Raw genomic sequence first — 17,994 nt, 5'->3', positions numbered from 1 at the left:
CATTAAGTATTTGGAGAACACCTTTGAAAATAAACTGTTAACAATCAGCTTTTAAAAACATAATTTGCAGCTTGGAATTATGTGCTCTTAGGTTTTCTTTGTGTGTGTAGGGATTAACAAGCAGTTAGCAGTCAGTGTGTGTGTGTGTGTGTAGGGATTAATAAGCAGTTAGCTGTGTGTGTGTGTGTGTGTGTGTGTAGGGATTAACAAGCAGTTAGGGGTGTGTGTGTGTGTGTGTGTGTGTGTAGGGATTAACAAGCAGTTAGCAGTCAGTGTGTGTGTGTGTATAGGGATTAACAAGCAGTTAGGTGTAGGGGTGTGTGTGTGTGTGTGTGTGTAGGGATTAACAAGCAGTTAGGTGTGTGTGTAGGGATTAACAAGAAGTTAGGTGTGTGTGTGTGTGTGTATGTGTGTGGATTAACAAGCAGTTAGCAGTCTGTGTGTGTGTATGTTTTGTTTTGAGCACCCAATGCAGTCCCTGAATGCCAGAGGTTGAATGGCATGTTCTTACCAAAAGTCAATGTCACCCTCTTCCCCTTCCTTGACTGTATCTTTAGGCTTTTGCCCCTGTTGCCCCCCTTCCCCTCAGCCCTCCGTATGTTCAGCTGGTTGCACTTAACTGCTCTCAGAGTCAGCAGGGAAGGTCCCAGCACAGGTCAGTGTGTGGTCAGCACATTTTCTCATGCCATTTCTGAGTATACACACAATGGTAACCTCGATGGGGCTAAAGAAGTCTTTGCAAAGAAATGAAGAAATGCAGCAAAGGCTCGTGATGGTTCACCACAAGCAAAACAAATGCCGATGGACTGCAACTGAGTCCCATCAGCTACAGCAGGGCCACCTGGCCCACCTCATGGATGCAGTGGCAATGTGCTCCAAATTGTACCCACCTGGATTTGGGGGACCGCCACCCCCACACACACAGTGTAGTGCGCAGTTTGACCCTAAGTTGAGATGTCTGTTTTGGAGTCTTGTGGTTTCTATCTTGACTCCAGTTCCAGCCCTGCCCTGGCCAAGGCTGTTCAAGCACCCCCCTTGCCACAGCTTTGCCATCACGAAGGAAGGAGACACTTGGCTATGTCAGGGTGGAGGTTGCAGAAACCATGAAGCAGCCACACTGTACACCATCTGCCTGCAAAATGCGGCTGCTGCAGTCCTATTTCCCTTCCTCTGATTCTCCATCCACCCCAGCAGAACAGCATGCAAACTACAGTCTGCCCTTAGCAGCGACTGAAATGAAAGTCAAACCTTGGATGGTCCCATTTTATGGATGAGGAGCCTGAGACTCAGAAAGGTAAAGTCACCAATGCAAGCCTCACACCGCAGACGGGCCTAGGGAACACACTGCTGGGCTCCAGCTCCTCTCCAAGGAGCCACTGCTGCCCTCTGCACCTCGGCAAAGCCCGCCGAGGGATGTGTCAGGCCTGGCCCTTCCAATGATGTCCTTCTGTGGCCAAGGAAGACACTCAGCCCTGCCCCCTTTCTGACCCATCAGTAGGCAGCAGACCACAGAAGGCCTCCAATTCACCACGGAGGTGGAGCAGCAGCTGTTTTCTAACAGCAGACTCCTATATGCTGTCACCTAAATGCTCTCTTCAGCCTCCTACCAAACAGAGCTGGGGACTTCTCTGGTGGTCCAGTGGGTAAGAATCCGCCTGCCAGTGTGGGAAATGTGGGTTCAAGCCCTGGGCCGGGAAGACTCCACATGCCAAGGAGCAACTACTGAGCCTGCACACCTAGAGCCCAGGCTCTGCAACAAGAGAAGACACTGCAGGGAGAAGCTGGCGCACCGCAACTAGAGAAAGCCCTCGGAACAACAAAGAAACAGCAGAGCCAAAAAGAAATAAGACGTTTTTGAAAAAAAAAAAAAAACAGCTAGGTATCCCACATTATGGGTGGAAATGTGTCCCCTCCAAGAAAACACCAGGCAGCCCTTACCCGCAGGCCCTGAGGATGCCACCGCATGTGGACACTGGGTCTTCTCAGGGGTGATCGAGTTAAAGGGAGGTCACGAGGGTGGCCCTAATCCAATGGGACTGTGTCCTTATAACAGGGGACACTTGGAGACGCAGACACACACGGAGGAAAGATGACGTGAAGACACAGGGCGCAGCCTCTCCCATCCCAGGAGAGAAGCCTGGAACACACCCTCTCTCATGGCCATCAGGAGAAACTGACATCCAGCCTCCACGACTGGGAAACAATACGTTTCTGTTGTCTGCAGCACTGCCCCCATTCCCACAAGTGTGCACACACAGCTCAGAAACAAGGAGTCCGCCCTCGTACCACCTGCCGCCAGCCACTCGCAGGCAAATCCCTTGGCTGCACCCACCCCGGACCAAGTTCACAGTAACATACATTATCAAAGTAATACATGCAAATGATACGCATCTGAAAAATACATAAACACATAACGCAAACTTAATCACTGGTAATCCTACCACCACAGCCATCCAAATGGTAGCAGGGCATGCACAACAGCTCTCCGTCTTTTATTGGGGTCACACTTCATATATCACTGTGTCTGTTGGCTTTTTCACACCCACATGCTCCATAGTGGGTTCCAGGTGACGAGGTATCCACGGCTCCAGAAGTGCTGCCTCCTACTCCACGGCCTTTGGTGGCTACAGATGCTGCTGCAGCCAGCAGCCTGACAGTGTTGAAGTCGCCAGGTTGAAGAGGCTAGGACACCCCCTATGTGCTTGTCCATCCCACCCAACCAGCCCCATGGCAGTGGGTCCCCACGCCTTGTCAACAGGGCACTGGAAGTCGGTGTTTGTTGCCATTTTGACATCACTTTTTGTCTAGTTTGAGTCTGTCATTCTAGTCATTCATGAGGAAGAAATGCTTTTGTATTGTGCTTATTTGACTGCTCTTAACGTGCATTCTCTTAACCAGGTAATGAAGCAGGGTGTGTGGAAGCAATGGACAATGCCAACGTGGAGGTCCTATCTGTCCATCTCCACCACCCAAACCCATGGTCATGAGGGTCCAGGGGCCACAGCTGACCCCGCAGGCAGGCTGCTTTCCTCACGGGAGGAATCCAGTCCCTTGTTTCAGAAGGCTGGTTGAAAACCTTCAGTCTTTCACATCCTGTCAGCCCCACGGGAGGCAGAAGGCCGGGTGTGAGGGGTGCCCAGCCTGCAGGAAGAGAAAGTTCCAGACAGCAGTGGGTCCTGGCCAGCGACCGGTCCCCAGTCAGCCCCAAAGCAGCTGCTCTGGGGCAGAGGTGGAACGTGTGTGAAGCTCCCACTACAGCCACTGTGCTGCCTAGGTGGGGGCCTCTGCCTGAGCTGCAGAAACACTCCTGGGTTGGGGGGGCAAAGAATGTCCACCTTGCACCACTCTGGGGTCTCCCCTTCTTGCAGCCCCCTTTCAGAGGAGGGAGCTGGTCAGAGAAGCACTCTGGTGTATACGTGTCATCTTAGAAGCACGAAACCAATCCCTACCCAGCCAGGAGCCACCACCCAGGATGCAAGTGGTCCAACAGAGTCATCCTCTTTCTCCTAGCCATGTGCGTCAGCCTCAGCAGCGCTGTCCAGCTGGAGATGAAGGGTCTGAGGCTCAACAGTCCCCGAGCCTACAAGCACCTACCCCACTCCCAACTCCATTTTTCCTCACCACAGTGTTACCTCTGCAGAGCGCAGTGGTCACCATCACCCCAGGGAACAAGCCCTCCAACAGAGCTGCCAATCCCAGAGATGCCTGCCTTCAAACACATCTGTCCTCATCTGTGGGCACCAGAAGATGGCCCTGTGCTGGGCTGAACGGTGGCCAACACAGATGCACATGTCCTGACCCCCAGAACGTGTGACTGTGATCTTACTTGGAAAAAGGGTCTTTGTAGATGCGATGAAAGCAAGTATCTGGAGATGAGGTAATCCTGAATGACTCAGGGCGGGGGGTGGGGGTGGGGGGGGTTCCAAATCCAGTAAGTGTCCTTGAAAGAGAAGAAAAAGTGGAGAAGACTATGTAGAGACAGAGGCAGATGCTGGAGAGACATGTCCACCTGCCAAGGAATTCTGAGGAAGACCACTGGGAGCTGGGAGAGAGGCCTCTAGAAGGAACAAAGCCTGCTCACACCTGGATTTCAGACTTAGGCCTCCAGAAGTGGGAGGCCTAAGTCACCTGCTCCAGGCCTAAGTCACCTGCTCCAGCAACAACAGGAAACTAACACATTCCGCCAAAATGGCAAGTGCTCTTGTAGAAAAATTGCAGGATACAGTTTGAAAGAGCATCCATGAGCAGAGAACCTATCTGTGCCTTTAACATGTTCCTGAAGGACCATCTGCAACTGAACACTGGGCTTCAGGAAGTAGATCAGTCTACCCCTGCAGATGACAAGAAAGCTCCCAGCCCAGGCTTGTTTTCACAACAGGATGCTGGCTGGGCCTTCATCTAGCCAGACTGATATCCCGATCCTAGTCCGCCCTGGCACTGCCAGATAGCAGGTGTCCCGCACAAAACCCAGGGACGGGGGTCTGTGTCATCCCGTTTCCAACCAGGCAGCCCCTGGGGCACAGAGGGATGCTGGGCGCTGAGAAGGAAACCACAATTACAGGGTTGATGCCCACAGCATTGACATCCTCGGAAATATCCAGATTCTTGCAAAACTATAAAAGAGTTCTCTGATGTTGGTACTCTGCCAGAGATGGTGAAGTGGCTTCTGTTGGCCAGGCTGGGGTATCTGGGGCTGGCACAGGGAACAGCATCACAGACTTTGGTGGCAGCGCTCCTGGGGAGGACCAGGGTGCATTGCAGCATCAGGCAGCATGGGGCAAGTGTACCTGTAGCATGCACACCTCCTCAGACCAAGAGGTGGTGACAATGCTAAACCCGAAGTTATGCAGGATAAATGAAACGACAAAGAACAGGCTCCAGTGCAAACACACTGGTACCAAGTCAGGAAGAAGAGATAACCGCGGGTTACATCACACACGAAAAGAGTCGATCTCCCTAATGACCAAAGAGCTCTTGTAAGTCAAGGAATAAAAGACTAACCGCCCAATAGAAAAATAGGTAAAAAAATCCAAGCAGGCCATTTATACCAGAACTGAAAAGGACCCTTCAAGCTCTGCAAAGATAAGTCAAGCTTACTCTTAACAGAGAGGAGCTCACTTTGTGGGATGGGCACAAGCCCCCCCACTCTTGGACACCATCACCCATGGCAGAGCTGTGGGGAGAGCAGGAAGGCACACCAGGGTAGGGGCCTCAGTGCTGTCTAGCCCTGGTGGATACTCAATGGTGCCGCTTTGAAGGATCCAACCCAAGGTACGTATGAGAGATGCACAAGGATTTTGTACCACAGCGACAACCCCAATGTCCAGTAGTAACAGACAGCATCAGTCCAATGTGCTGCAGCCGCCAAGGGAACAGCACCCAGCTTACAAGACCTGCACCCTAGGTGCTGTGCCAGGTGGCTGGGAGGAAGGCTCTGCCCACCTCAGCCTGGGAAGCCAGTGTCCAGGAGCCCCGGCTGTGGCTCGTGACCTTCCCAGCACAGGTGGAAAAAGTGTGAACCCCAGAGCCAAGCAGCTCAGGTAGACAGAACGAAACAAAAGGGCACAGTGGTGGGCCTCGCTGGGGCTCTGTGTTGCCCTAAGAGAGGTGAACCCATAAACGAGGGTGTGGAAGCATGGGGGCCTGTGGCTAGGTCTTGGGGTTCAGAGAGGGCGCCCACTCTGTGTCAGCTGCCCCTAGTTCAGGCCCAGGCAGACAGGAGAGGAAAGCAGCAGAGAGCACGGTCCTGGGCTGCCTGGTGGCCTGCAGCCCTACTCGATGCACTCCATGACGTGTATCTGCAGGGTGTCCATGTCAGGAGCCTGATACTGACACTTGGGGCAGCAGAAGTTGGGCGGCTCGTCAGGGGGGCTTCTCCTCTGGCTGGGCAGGGCCAGGTTAAAGGAGTGATGAGCTGGGGAAAGAGATCAGGCACCAGTCGGGGTGGGCTTCATGTGTGTGTCCCCCTGCACCAACTGTGGGGCAAGGCGAGGACCGACACCTGGGCTACGACCACCTGAGTCACCAAGGCTAGCATCTCCCTTTTTGGCCCACCCCTGGGGTAGGGGTGTACTGATGGGGAGGAGGGGGCCACATCCAGTTCCCTCTTCCCCCATAGTATTGGGATCCATCGTGCCTCCTCCCACTGCTCGCTCACCTGGGGCAGGGGTTAAGGGGGGCTGGGAGACCTCAACATGCCGCTTCCTCATGTCTTCAATCCTTTGAGAAAAGAAAAGAAAAGTGTCCAATCAACACATCTGAGTCACGTCTCCAGAATGCACGAGGCTGGGGAAAGGATGGGGTGCAAGGTGGGGAGGGCGAGGCCAGCCCCACCTTGACCTGACAGGCCCAGGACCCAGTGCCACTGCCCGTGGGGCCTGTGCTCCGACACTCACCTGGCTGACTCCTGACAGCTGGTCTTCAGCCTGCTGTATTCCCTCTGCAGCTGCTCCAGCTGTTCTTGCAGGAATTCCTTCTTCTCAGCCAGCTTCTCCCGGGCCTGCCTCTCAGCCTGGAAGTCTGCCTTGTAGATATCCGCCTGGCAAAACCAAGAGAGGGGCAGCACATGCTGTCCATCTGCCGCTCCATGCCAGGCCCAGGGAACGCTGGGAGGGGGACTGCAGAGCCCCTCAGCATGAAGACGGTCACCACCAGGGCATTGCGAGTTCGAGGAACATCTCGAGGGGCTCAGAGCCTTTCTGAGAGGCCACTACCAAATGACACCCAACACATGGCAGGTCCCAGCCCTCACGTCCCAGCCTATACCCCCGCAGGCCAGCCACAGGGGTGAGCCCTCACCTGGGCTTTTAGCACTGGGACAGTCTCCATCACGATCTTGTGCTGTTCCGCCTCCTCCTTCAGCTTGTCAATCACTTCCTGTTTGGCCACCAGGGCCTCCTCAGCCTGCTGGAGCTGCTGCTTGAGATCCTCCAGCTGCAGTCCCTAGATGTGGGGGACAGGGAGCTGACGGAGCCCCATCCGGCCCGGCCATGGAGGCCGGGCCATCCCCGGGCCAGCCACTGCTCCTGGGGAGGAGGACCAAAAGGAACCAAAGACGGGGCATTGTGCAAGGCACAGGAAAGGCAGAGGAGGCCGGCGAGGACCACTGGGGTCACCTGGCACAACCTCCCCCAGGCTGACATTCCATCCTGAACTGTACAGTCCTCGTCCAACCCTCCAAGGGACAGGGGCCACCCACTCCACGCAGGCCAGTCTCATGCCCTAGTGCTCCACTATGTGCCCACTAAGCCAAGTCTCATAGGTTCCCCCGTGATGCCACCTCACAGATGCCCCACAACCCCCTTTCCTGCCCCCACCCCCACCACACCCACAGAGACACACTCACACACACAGATGCACACACATACACACACACACAACACCCAGCCTTCCCTCTTGAGGTCAAAGGGCCACGTTTTTGTAACTAGCTTTTCATCATGTGACCCAGTTTCAGGCTTTACCCTTATAAGTCTCTTCCAAGTATGTTTCTGTTTAACTATATCCTTGAAATGTGATCACTAGAAACTACACTCAGGATAGGTCTGATGACGACCAACGAGCACAGGGCTCCCAGTCATCTTCAAGACTGATACAGAAACATTCCCAGGGGACGCCTGGCAGGCGGGAGCAGCCATGGAGACAAGCGTGATCCTGCTCAGGGCAGAGCATCTGGAGGCACCCTCCCCTCCATCCACCATGGGCAGCAAACAACACAGCCCAAGTGTCTCCACCTCCCCCCACCGTCTGGCCTGACCCATCACTCCAGGGCCCTGACCAAGCTCTAGGGTGAATCGAGTATCCCTCTCCAAAGCCAGCTCTGTGAGTCTGTTAAGGTAGGGCCTTGACTTCCAATATCCCGGATCTAGGGGATGGGATCAGCTCCCGGACTGCAGGGAGAGGAGCCAGGGACAGGTCAGTCCCCAACACCCAGAAGACACCCCCCCAATACTCACTCGGTTCCGCTCACTGCTCACCATGCTGCTCTTGATGTGGCTGTCATACTCTTGGAAGAGCTGGTGATAAGCCACCTGCAGCTGGGCCAGCTTCCGCCTGAGGAAAAGAAACCATCTTGTCCTGATCCAGCCACAGCGTCCAACTCCACCCCCTTCCTTCCCCTCAAGGCTGAAGGCCAGAATGTGGCTTCTGGGGTGCCTCTGGGCCTTGCAGGCCATCGGCTCCGAGGCAAGCTTTGCTACCTAGTTCATATCCTTTTTCTTAAATCACACATTTTCAAAACAGTATAGAAAGCAATGTGTATCACAAAGCAGAGCTTTGGTCCAACTACACATTTCTGTGGGGTTGGCTTTTCTTCATGTACTTCAATCAAAACATATCACAACAAAAACTAAATAACTTCAATCAAAACGTATTATAACAAAAAAGAAAGAAAAACAATAAAAAACCTGTCACAACAGACTGACCACAGCAGCAGCGGACAGGAGAGTCCAGCAATTTTTAGTGAACCAGAGACAATAATGAAGGAGATTTATAAAAATGTAATACATCAGTCTCTAAGTATTTTTTATTCTGGAAGACATAGTTCTTTTTCATAAGAATATGTATTTTTATGTGCAAAAAATAAAACTAAAGTCCCCTTCAAAAAAGTCAACTTCATGAAGAATCCAGAAAACCAGGAGGATGGTTTGAGATGAAAGAAGACTCAAAAGACACTCCATCAAAGACAAAGCAGGATCCTCGACAGGACGCTGTGAACTTGTGGGCCAGAGGGTGGAATTGGAATGTGGATGGGAGAGTGAAGGATGTCACCCTCTCCAGGACGCCTAGCTGGGGTATGACGACAGTCAGGGACAGCGTTGGGCTCCCCCTCACCGCATCCCACTCACTTCTCCTCCGAGGCGGCCTGGCGTTCCATGCGCAGGGCAGCCTCCATGTTCTGGTTCTGCAGACGCAGCTGGTCCACCTGCACGCTGTGCCGCTGTTGCAGCGCCTCCCGCTCGCTCTCCAGCTGCCGGGCCTGTTCGCTGGCCACCCGGGCCCTGCGAGGAAGCGGAGGTCACAGACAGGCCCAGCGGGGGCGGGCACCGGCCAGCCCAGCACCCCTGCCACATGGTACAAGACGGACACCAGGGCAGGGGACCAGTCCTGGCACAGGGCAATGAAGGGGGAGGCCTCCAGGTGACCCCAGGGTGGGCACTGGCTGGGGAGACAGGGACGACTGCAGGGCGCCTGGCTCGGGGCGGGTTTGGGCTGGGGACAGCCATTCAGGAAGGCTGTTCTGGGGGTAAAGGAGATGGTCCCAGGGGAGAGGAGCCCTAGGAACTGCCCATGAGGTTACCACAGACGGGTGCTGGGTGCGCTGGCCAGGGCCATCTAGTGGATGGGTCGGGAGGGACTACAAGGAAAGGAAGTAGAGACAGCCAGCCTTGATAGAATTTCTAGAAGGTGGGGAGGGAGAAGTGAGAAATGGGGGGGAGCCAGAAAGGGGCACTGCTCCAGAGGCCATGCAGGCTCCACACCTGCCCAAAGAGCCTCCTACTTGCCTGCCTGTGGGTACACAGCACTGATGGCCCAGCACCCCCCACTGCCCTGGGTCTCCTACGTCCAAACAGCACCTTGCACTCTGGGTCCAGGCTTTGGCCAGGCCAACTGCTGGACTGAGGCTGCCTCAGCCCCACTGCAGGGTGATGGCGGGAGGCTGCTGGAGATCGACTCTGGTCCCAGCAACTCCACGCCTGGGCCAGTCTATCAGACGCAGATCCCGTCTGTGAGCTGACAAAACCCAGCCCTGTCACTGCCATCATCGGATGGGACTGCCACCTGCCAGGGGCCTGATGGGAGACGCCTCCTGCCCTGAGCTCTGTAGTTCAGCACATACGTGCTCAGCCAAGGGGGTCGAAGTGGAGGTGGGGTGATAGGAAAGCAGGGTGCCCAAGAGCCTATAACTGCTGGAATAACGGCCCTCCAGGGTCGTTAGAGGACCAACTGCTACTGCTTCTGCTAAGTCGCTTCAGTCATGTCCGACTCTGTGAGACCCCACAGACGGCAGCCCACCAGGCACCCCCATCCCTGGGATTCTCCAGGCAAGAACACTGGAGTGGATTGCCATTTCCTTCTCCAACGCAGGAAAGTGAAAAGTGAAAGTGAAGTCGCTCAGTCGTGTCCGACCCTTAGCGACCCCATGGACTGCAGCCTTCCAGGCTCCGCCGTCCATGGGATTTTCCAGGCAAGAGTACTGGAGTGGGGTGCCATTGCCTTCTCCACAGAGGACCAAAGGCAGTTACAAAACTGCATTGACAGTGTCCCAACTCCAGCAGCTTCTTTTAGGTGCACAGAAAAAAAGATAGGCAGAGAAGATACCAGAGTATCCTAAAAATTACATGTGCCTTTTCCCAGCACTGAGTGATTGAGGCATGTCTGGGGAGGCGGCAGGATGCGACAATCCCAGAGCCAGTAGGCTCATCCTTGAGTGGCCTCTCTGCTCGCCATCCGTTTCCTAGAGGGCAGCACGCTCACACACGCTTACCTCCTGCCTGTTCCCCCAGCCTCCTTCAGGAAGGCATCCCGAACACCGCCCGGGGCACCCTGACCACCTCCAGTGCTGCGAGGGCTGGGGCCACCCTGTAGCTGAAACCCATCGGTCTGGGGCATCTGCAGTGGAGCGGCGTGAGATCCACAGAAACATCCGTGCCCTTTGACCCAATAACCTCACTTGCAGAAACCTCCCACTGCAGAAGAGAGCAACCAGAGGACCTAAGGATGCTGACTTCAGAAGGGCCGGTGTGCAAGGATGGCCTGGGGATGGTGCCTGGGCAGTAGGCTGGTGTGAGTCCTTGACATTGATGAGACACTTTCTCTACTGATAAGGGTGGTCTCTGTGCCTCAGCTGTTGGCACCACAGGGTGGTTTACAGGGTGCACCGGCTTTCCTCTGGGAGTCAGGAAGTTTGGCACATGCCTGGCAGCCATCAGCCCTCAATAAAACTCATGGCGCTGAGTCTCAAGTGGGCTCCCTAGGTCTCCAGGGGGGGGCCTCTGTTGCTGCCTGTGAAGGAAGCGTGCTGGGGACCCCTCAAGGGAGGGAGAGAGGGAACCAAAGGCATGGGGGTCTTCACCCCTAACCCGTGTCTTCTGCCCTTGGGGGTCCTGGTGTGTGCCCATTCCTTGTCATCATTCTCAGCTGGGAGGGCTTCCCTGCAGCCCACGGGCTTGCCCTTCCATGCCACCCCAGAAACACCCACTCAGTAAAGAAGACAAAGTCCAGCAGAAGGTCACAGAGCCCACAGGTGCACTGAGACCCAGGTCCTGGACGCCCAGTACCCCCAGTCCTGTGTGTCCTGTCACAGAGGACATTTCTGGAAGCTCCCGAAGGGTCCTGTTCTCCTCGGGAGCCCTGGCAGTGGCCTCGGGCTGGGCTCGCCCTCCCTGTCACTTCACCTGCTCTCCAAAGCCTGGCGCTCCTTAGTGGCAGCCTCCAAGCGACTCTGGCTCTCCTGCAGCTCCCCCAGCAAGGATGTTACCTGGGCTTTCACTGAGGCCTTGTCCTCAGCCATCTGCTGCATGAAAAAAAAAAAGAGCCACTTTCTGTCAGCAGTGGTTTTTGCCAGCTGCCTGCCCCTTGCAAACTCAAGTCCCCGGGGAAGCCTGGAAACACGGTGACAGGCCTCCTGAGGGCTGCCCTCAGCGGTCCCCCTCAACTAACCTCCACCTCTGGAAGCATCTCCCCCTCATCCAGGCAACTGAAGCAGTGGAAAGAGATCCCATCTCGTGAGCACCCCCTCCCAGGCCTTCCTCATCCCTGCAGATGGGGAAAAAGGAGAGGCAGGGACATGGGAGCCTCTCCACCTCTGAGACTCAGTGCCGAGGAAGGCAAGACTCAAACAGAGTGACAAAGATACACACTCTGCTCCACGGGCCCCAGGCCACTTGAAGGTGATGTGGACTGATACCATTTCCAGAAGACTTGCACAAGCAACAAGATGCAAGAGTTGGCCCAACTCCCCTTTGCCCAACTCCCTTCAAGCTGTCCAGACTCCAGTCCCGAGACCAAGGCCTGCTCAAGCCCAGGGTCAAGCCCCAGTCCTCGGCTTTCCCCGCCCCTCAGTACCAACCACCACGCAGACCTCCCAGCCAGGCCTGGGGGCCTGCACACACACACTCGTGCACTCACACATGTGCACACAGCCCCGCCCACCATTCCTTCTCAAAGGCAGTCTCAGGCCTGTGACCCTCTCCATGTATACACATGTGAGGATGACCTGCTCTGTCTCAAGGCCTTCAGTACCCTCCACAGGCTGAGACTTTCCAGAGTCCTACCTCCAGGACAGACTTGTCTCTTACAACCCAACTTAGCTATCTGACTACCTGTCTAACTTCTCCACCTCAAAGCCCATGGGCACACCCTATGGATTAACGCCCACACTCCAGCCCACCACTGGGCCCAGCCCGCTGAGAGTCCCTTACTGAGCAGCTGCAATAAGCTTGCCCAGGCTCCAAGTTCTACCCCTGTGGCTGTAGGAATTCCCCAGGGCTGCCCAAAAGGACCACAAATTTGGCAGGTGGTTAAGATAACAGAAACAGATTGCTTTCTAGAGGCCAGGAGTCCAAGAGCAAGGTGTCAGCAGCGCTGGATAGTTCTGAGGGCTTTGAGGGAGGATCAGCTCCAGCCCACTGCCTTGGCTTCTGGGGGTGGCCAGCGGTCCTTGGTATTCATCAGCTGTAGCTGCATCACTCCATCTCTGCCTCCATCATCACGTGACCATCTTCCCTGTATGTCTGCTTCTCTTCTAAGGACACCAGTCATTGGATTTAAACCCATCCTCAGCTACTGTGCCCTCACCTTAACTTGGTTATATCTGCAAAGACCTCATGTTTAACTAAGGTCACATTTTGAGGTACTAGGGGTTAGGATATGGACATTTCTTTGGGGGAAACATAACAATCCATAATATCCCCCACACTCCAGAGGAATCCACATAGCACAGCCCCCTCCCCCGGTTCCTGTCACACTCAGGATCAAAGCCTGAATCCTTCCACTGGCTTACTAATCCCACATGACTAGTCTCCACCATGACTACTTCCTCAACCCCTCTCCATTCTGCCCCAGCTATGCTTGCCTCTTTAGTCTTCCCTGAACATTACAGGTAAGCTTCTGCCTCAGGACCTCTGCACTCCTCTCCTCCTTTAAAACAGTCTTTCCCCAGATATCCATATGGCTCATGTCCTGTCTTCCAGGCTTACTCGATGGCAACTTAGTGAGACTTTCCCCATCTAAGAGTGCAAATAGCCCACACCACCTGTCCTGTTAGATGAATATCTCCACTTGGATATCTAGTCATCCTCTCAAAACTAACCTCAGTAAAACTATACTCCTGATCATCCCCAGAAGCCAGTTCCACTCATGGCCTTCCTTGTTACCAGTAGATGACTAACCCATGCTATAGTTGGCAGGACAAAACCTTCAAGTCCTTCTTGATTCCCATCTGCCTCTCACAGCTCACGTGAGATCCATCAGGAAATCCTGTCAAGATGTATCTTAGAATCTATTTGATGACACTTAGCAGGTAATGGTACAATTTTACATGCGACAGTGCTGTTGTGGTTATGTTTCTTTCAAAGTCATTTCTTAAAGATCCACGTGGAACTTTTTATGGAAAAAAATCACATGGTGTCTGGAATCTGGTTCTAAAAAATGGGTGAACTCCTAGATATCTACCTGAAAGAAATGAAAACTCATGTCGGCACAGAAATGTTCATAGCAGCATTACTCCTAACAGCCAGAGTAGAAATGACCCAGATGTCCATCAAATGAAGACTGAATATCATCTCTATACTCTCTATACTGGAATATCATCCAGCCATAAAGTGAAATGAGGTACTTGGACAAACTACAGCATGGATGAACCTCAAAAACATGATGCTGAGAGAAAGTAGCCAGACACAAGAGCCATACATTGCAGGATTCCACTCACAGGAGATGTGCAGGTACCTGGGGCTTGGGGGGATGGGACTGCAGAGTGACACCTCATGGGGACACGGTTTCTTCCTGGGGTTTCTTCTTGCGGTTTTGGAACTACATAAAGGAAAGAGATGGTTGGCCAACTCTAAGACTATACTAAAAACAATTGAATTCTACACTTTCAAGGGGCGAATTTTATGGTATATGAGTTTTATTCTGGTTTCTCCAGGGTTAACATCTTATCCCTATCACCTGCTGTCCATGTGCAACAGTTTCTCTTATGTATACACCTGGGGTACAACTGACAAGGTGAGGGTGACCTGAACTTTCAACTTGAAGAAAAAATGCCAGATGGTTTTTCAAAGCAGTGTCACCAATTGATGCTTCCAGCAGCAACATGAAGCCATAGCCTCTCCAATACCCACTACTGTCAGACTTGTCAGCTAGCAATAGGGCTTTGGCAGTGGCTCTGATCACTACTGTGAAGCCAGCATCCCATCCCGTAAGTACAGGGCAGGTGGATGCTCTGCAGGCATTCTGAGAACAGCAGCCTTCTCCTCCTCCCTTCTGCACCAGTTCAGGGTGGTAGTGGCTTTACTGGTGGCCCCAAAGTGGTATGGCCACAGCCTAACCCACAGTTAGGCCTAACCTGAGCACCGAAGAATTGATGCTTTTGAACTATGATGCTGGAGAAGACTCTTCAGAGTCCCTTGGACTGGAAGGAGATCCAACGAGTCCAGCTTAAAGGAAATCAGTCCTGAATGTTCATTGCAAGGATTGATGTTGAAGCTGAAACTCCAATCCTTTGGCCACCTGATACGAAGAGCTGACTCACTGGAAAAGACCCTGATGCTGGGAAAGACTAAAGACGGAAGGAGAAGGGGATGACAGAGGAAGAGATGGTTGGATGGCATCACTAACTCAATGGACATGAGTTTTGAGTAAACTCTGGGAGTTGGTAATGGACAGGGAGGCCTGGCATGCTGCAGTCCATGGGGTTGCATAGAGTCGGAAACAACTGAGTGACTGAACTGAACTGAACTAACCTGCAGTACGTGTCAAAGGCATCTGACCTAGAGACACGGTCACTGCAGATGTAATGGTGTGAAGATGAGGTCACACTGGAGGAGAGCGGGCCTCTGATCCAGTGACTCCTGAGAACTACAAAAGACTTGGACAATTGAGCAAGCTCTACTGTGACTTCTTGCAGCCTAAGGTCAGGACCCTGGGCCGACCCAGCTCCCTTTTGAGTCCCCATCTGAGAAAACAGAGCTAGCAAGAGAATGTAGTTTGTTCCAGCCAACATTTGACTGAGCACCCCTCCTTTCTCCAAGTCTTTCCTAAGAAGGCTCCCCACATGTGAACCCCTGCTCTGGCCCTTTGAGATGTCCGTGTACCTCCAACAACCCAGGAGAGGCTTTCTCGAGGACCTGAGAGTCATTCCTTTGAAATGGGATCCTCAGGAAGGACAGGGCCTGAGTCTACCCATCTCTGAGTAGGATGGAATTGTAACATCCAAGAACTGACCCCGGGGACGGACGCTGCTGACCTCACCACATTGACCCTGACCAACCCGCCATGGGTTTTCACTCGAGACCCTGCTTGCTGACCCCATCTCACTGTCTCTTCAAATCACCGGCACCCCTGTGCCAATCAGAAGGGTGCCCGGTGCTTTCGTCTGCTGACAGTGGTTACCAAACAAAACCGGTTCCTACCCCTTTACCTAAAGGCCGGTTGAACTGCTCTTTGGCACTTGTGTCTTCATAAGATGAGGAAAGATGCCCAGACACCCAAGGAGAAGGCCACGTGACAGTGTGTTTGCAAACCACGGAACACTGAGTTCTCCCAGCAGGTACCTGAGGCTAGGAGACAGGCTTGGACCAGATCCTGCCCTCAGAAGGAACCAACCCTGTCCACGCCTGGATCATGGACTTCCGGCCTCCATAACTGGCAGACCACACATTTCTGTGGCTTCCACCTACCCTATTTGTGGTACTCTGTTACAGCAGCCCCAGAAACCTGAGACACTCCCCGAGGGCCCCACCAGGCTGTCTACACTGCCAGCAGCGTGATTTCTGGCCAGACCCTGGGCCACATGTACCAGCTTGATCTCTGGGGCCCAGAAATCAAGTACCTAAGGGGAGCCATAGAGGCGCCCCAGGCCTCCGGGAATGACGCCCCCTACAAGTCTCCAGAGGGCACACTGTCATGTATGGCTCCGTCTCTCCTGGACTTGCCCTCCGTTCCTTTATCTTTACTGATTTCAACCCATATCCCAGCCAGCGGGTGATGCCATAACTGGGAGAATAACAGCTTTCCCCAACTCCAGGAGCCCCCCACCCCGGTGCCCCCAAGCAGGCAGCCAGGTCCTTACCTGCTGGCATGTCTTCAGGCGTTCCACCTCCTGTAGGGCCTGCTCCCTCTGCTGGCGCAGTTCGCGCTTCTCTAGGCTCAGCCTCGCCACCAAGTCCCGGGCCTCCTGGAACTTCTGCATGAGGAAGGCCTTCTCCTCCCTCTGGTTGCCCTGGAAACGCTGCAGCTCCTCACAGCGCTCGCGCAGCATCTGGTTGCTCTGGCGGATGGCGTCTGCAGAGATGGCTGGGGCCAGATGAGCCCAGGGCCTGCGGCCCCCCACTGCCCTGAGGACTCCCCCACTGGGACGTCTTCCCAACACTCCCTCGTTTTGCTGATCACTTTCAAGGTCAGCTGCGCAAATGACATGCCCCCAGTGTCCACAAAAGCTTCACTTAAAAACACATGTCAGGGAGTCCCTAGTGGCCTTGTGGTTGGGACCCAGTGCTTTCACTGCCCTGGCCCGGGTTCAATTCCTGGTCAGGGAACTGAGGTCCCACAAGCCGCACAGTGTGGCAAAAAAAAAAAAAAAAAAAACATGTCAAATGTCAGTTTATTTGTTCTTTGTAAGTGACTCTGGAACTCATCTGCCTTCTGCATGGGTCAGAGCAGGCCCCTCGGTCACTGCCTTCAGGATCACACTGGGGGCAAACTTCCCCGAGCTCTGCTGGCCCCAGACTGAGGGGGGTCTGGGGGACAGGGCCAGAAGTCTCGGAGCAAGCGAGTTCTCTGAGCCTCACCATCCTCGTGTACACGTTCAATGGGGACAAGCATCCCCATCTCAGAGACAGGACGGGTAACATGGAAAAGCAGCCAAAGTGCCTGGTGCACAAGACAGCTTCAAGAACCACTTTGTCCTCCTCTTCCCGGGCAGTCAGCAAGGGCTGAGGAAAGGAGAGCCACCCACCCAGGGACACCCCCAAGCAGCAGCTCACCCCTGGTACTGACAAAACGGATCCATGGCCTGTGAAGGTGCTAGCTACCACAGAACTGGATTAGAGGGGGCCCCCTCTCTGTTCAGAACCCCCAACGAGCTAAATAGGCCTTCTGATGGAACATTCTTTCGCTAGAACCACAATGGCTCCTGAGCCTGGCTCCAGAGCCTCCTTCTATGTACCACAGTCCCCATAACACTCCAGCCCTGTAAGGGAGAGACTGATCTGAGACAGGGCTTTCTGCCTCAGGCCCACGGTGCCCCCATCAGCCCCCACTGTCCTGGGGATGAGCTCAGACCACACATGTAGCTGTGGAGAGCGAGCTGTCTCCCTGCCCCAAACTTGGCTGCCAGCTCAATGCGGCCCCAACACAGAAACATATTTAATGACACCTGGGGGATATTGTTGGTTGTCTTACCTGGAGGGGGGACGATTGACAGTCCACCCACAGTGGCCCGGATGTCCCTTCCCCAAAGCCGCCCAGGGGCCCTTCCTAGGAAGTCCCAGCCTAGCCCAGAGCAGACTACAACTCTTTCTGGAGCAGGCCACGCCCCTTAAAATAGCCACACCCTTCCTCAGGTAGCCACGCCCCTTTCCAGGATATTGTTTGATGCTTCTGTCCATGGGGTCGCAGAGAGTCAGACACACGACAGAGTGACTGAATGACAACAATGGCTGATCAGTACAGAGACACAGGAGCCTGGCGGCCTTGGCCCGACAGGGACAACCCAAAAAGGTCACCTCAGCTCCAGAGCTCCTTGGAGGGAGGGCAGCCCAGCTTCTCCCTCTGCCC

The 17,994-nt window shown here is 54.2% G+C and overlaps 1 protein-coding gene across 6 annotated transcripts in view; it reads right to left on the bottom strand.

Moving 5' to 3' along the window:
- Positions 1–2,411: 2,411 nt before the first annotated feature.
- The window catches only part of IKBKG (inhibitor of nuclear factor kappa B kinase regulatory subunit gamma), a 24,509-nt gene continuing 8,926 nt past the window's right edge, over positions 2,412–17,994 (bottom strand). For 4 of the 6 annotated variants that reach the window (XM_040265520.1, XM_040265522.1, XM_040265521.1 and 1 more), the window contains exons 3-10: positions 16,289–16,500; positions 11,394–11,512; positions 8,844–8,996; positions 7,953–8,049; positions 6,799–6,942; positions 6,396–6,538; positions 6,158–6,219; positions 2,412–5,914 (exon numbers count right to left, since the gene is read on the bottom strand). In XM_040265520.1, the coding sequence (XP_040121454.1) occupies positions 5,772–5,914; positions 6,158–6,219; positions 6,396–6,538; positions 6,799–6,942; positions 7,953–8,049; positions 8,844–8,996; positions 11,394–11,512; positions 16,289–16,500 (1,073 nt within the window). In that variant the 3' untranslated portion in view covers positions 2,412–5,771. The remainder of the gene's footprint in view (positions 5,915–6,157; positions 6,220–6,395; positions 6,539–6,798; positions 6,943–7,952; positions 8,050–8,843; positions 8,997–11,393; positions 11,513–16,288; positions 16,501–17,994) is intronic. The other 2 variants (XM_040265524.1, XM_040265523.1) reach the window with 1 other exon arrangement.

Source organism: Oryx dammah, unplaced genomic scaffold, assembly GCF_014754425.2.
Source record: "Oryx dammah isolate SB20612 unplaced genomic scaffold, SCBI_Odam_1.1 HiC_scaffold_23, whole genome shotgun sequence".
Lineage (NCBI taxonomy): Eukaryota > Metazoa > Chordata > Mammalia > Artiodactyla > Bovidae > Oryx > Oryx dammah.
This window is presented reverse-complemented; position numbering and strand designations above follow the sequence as displayed.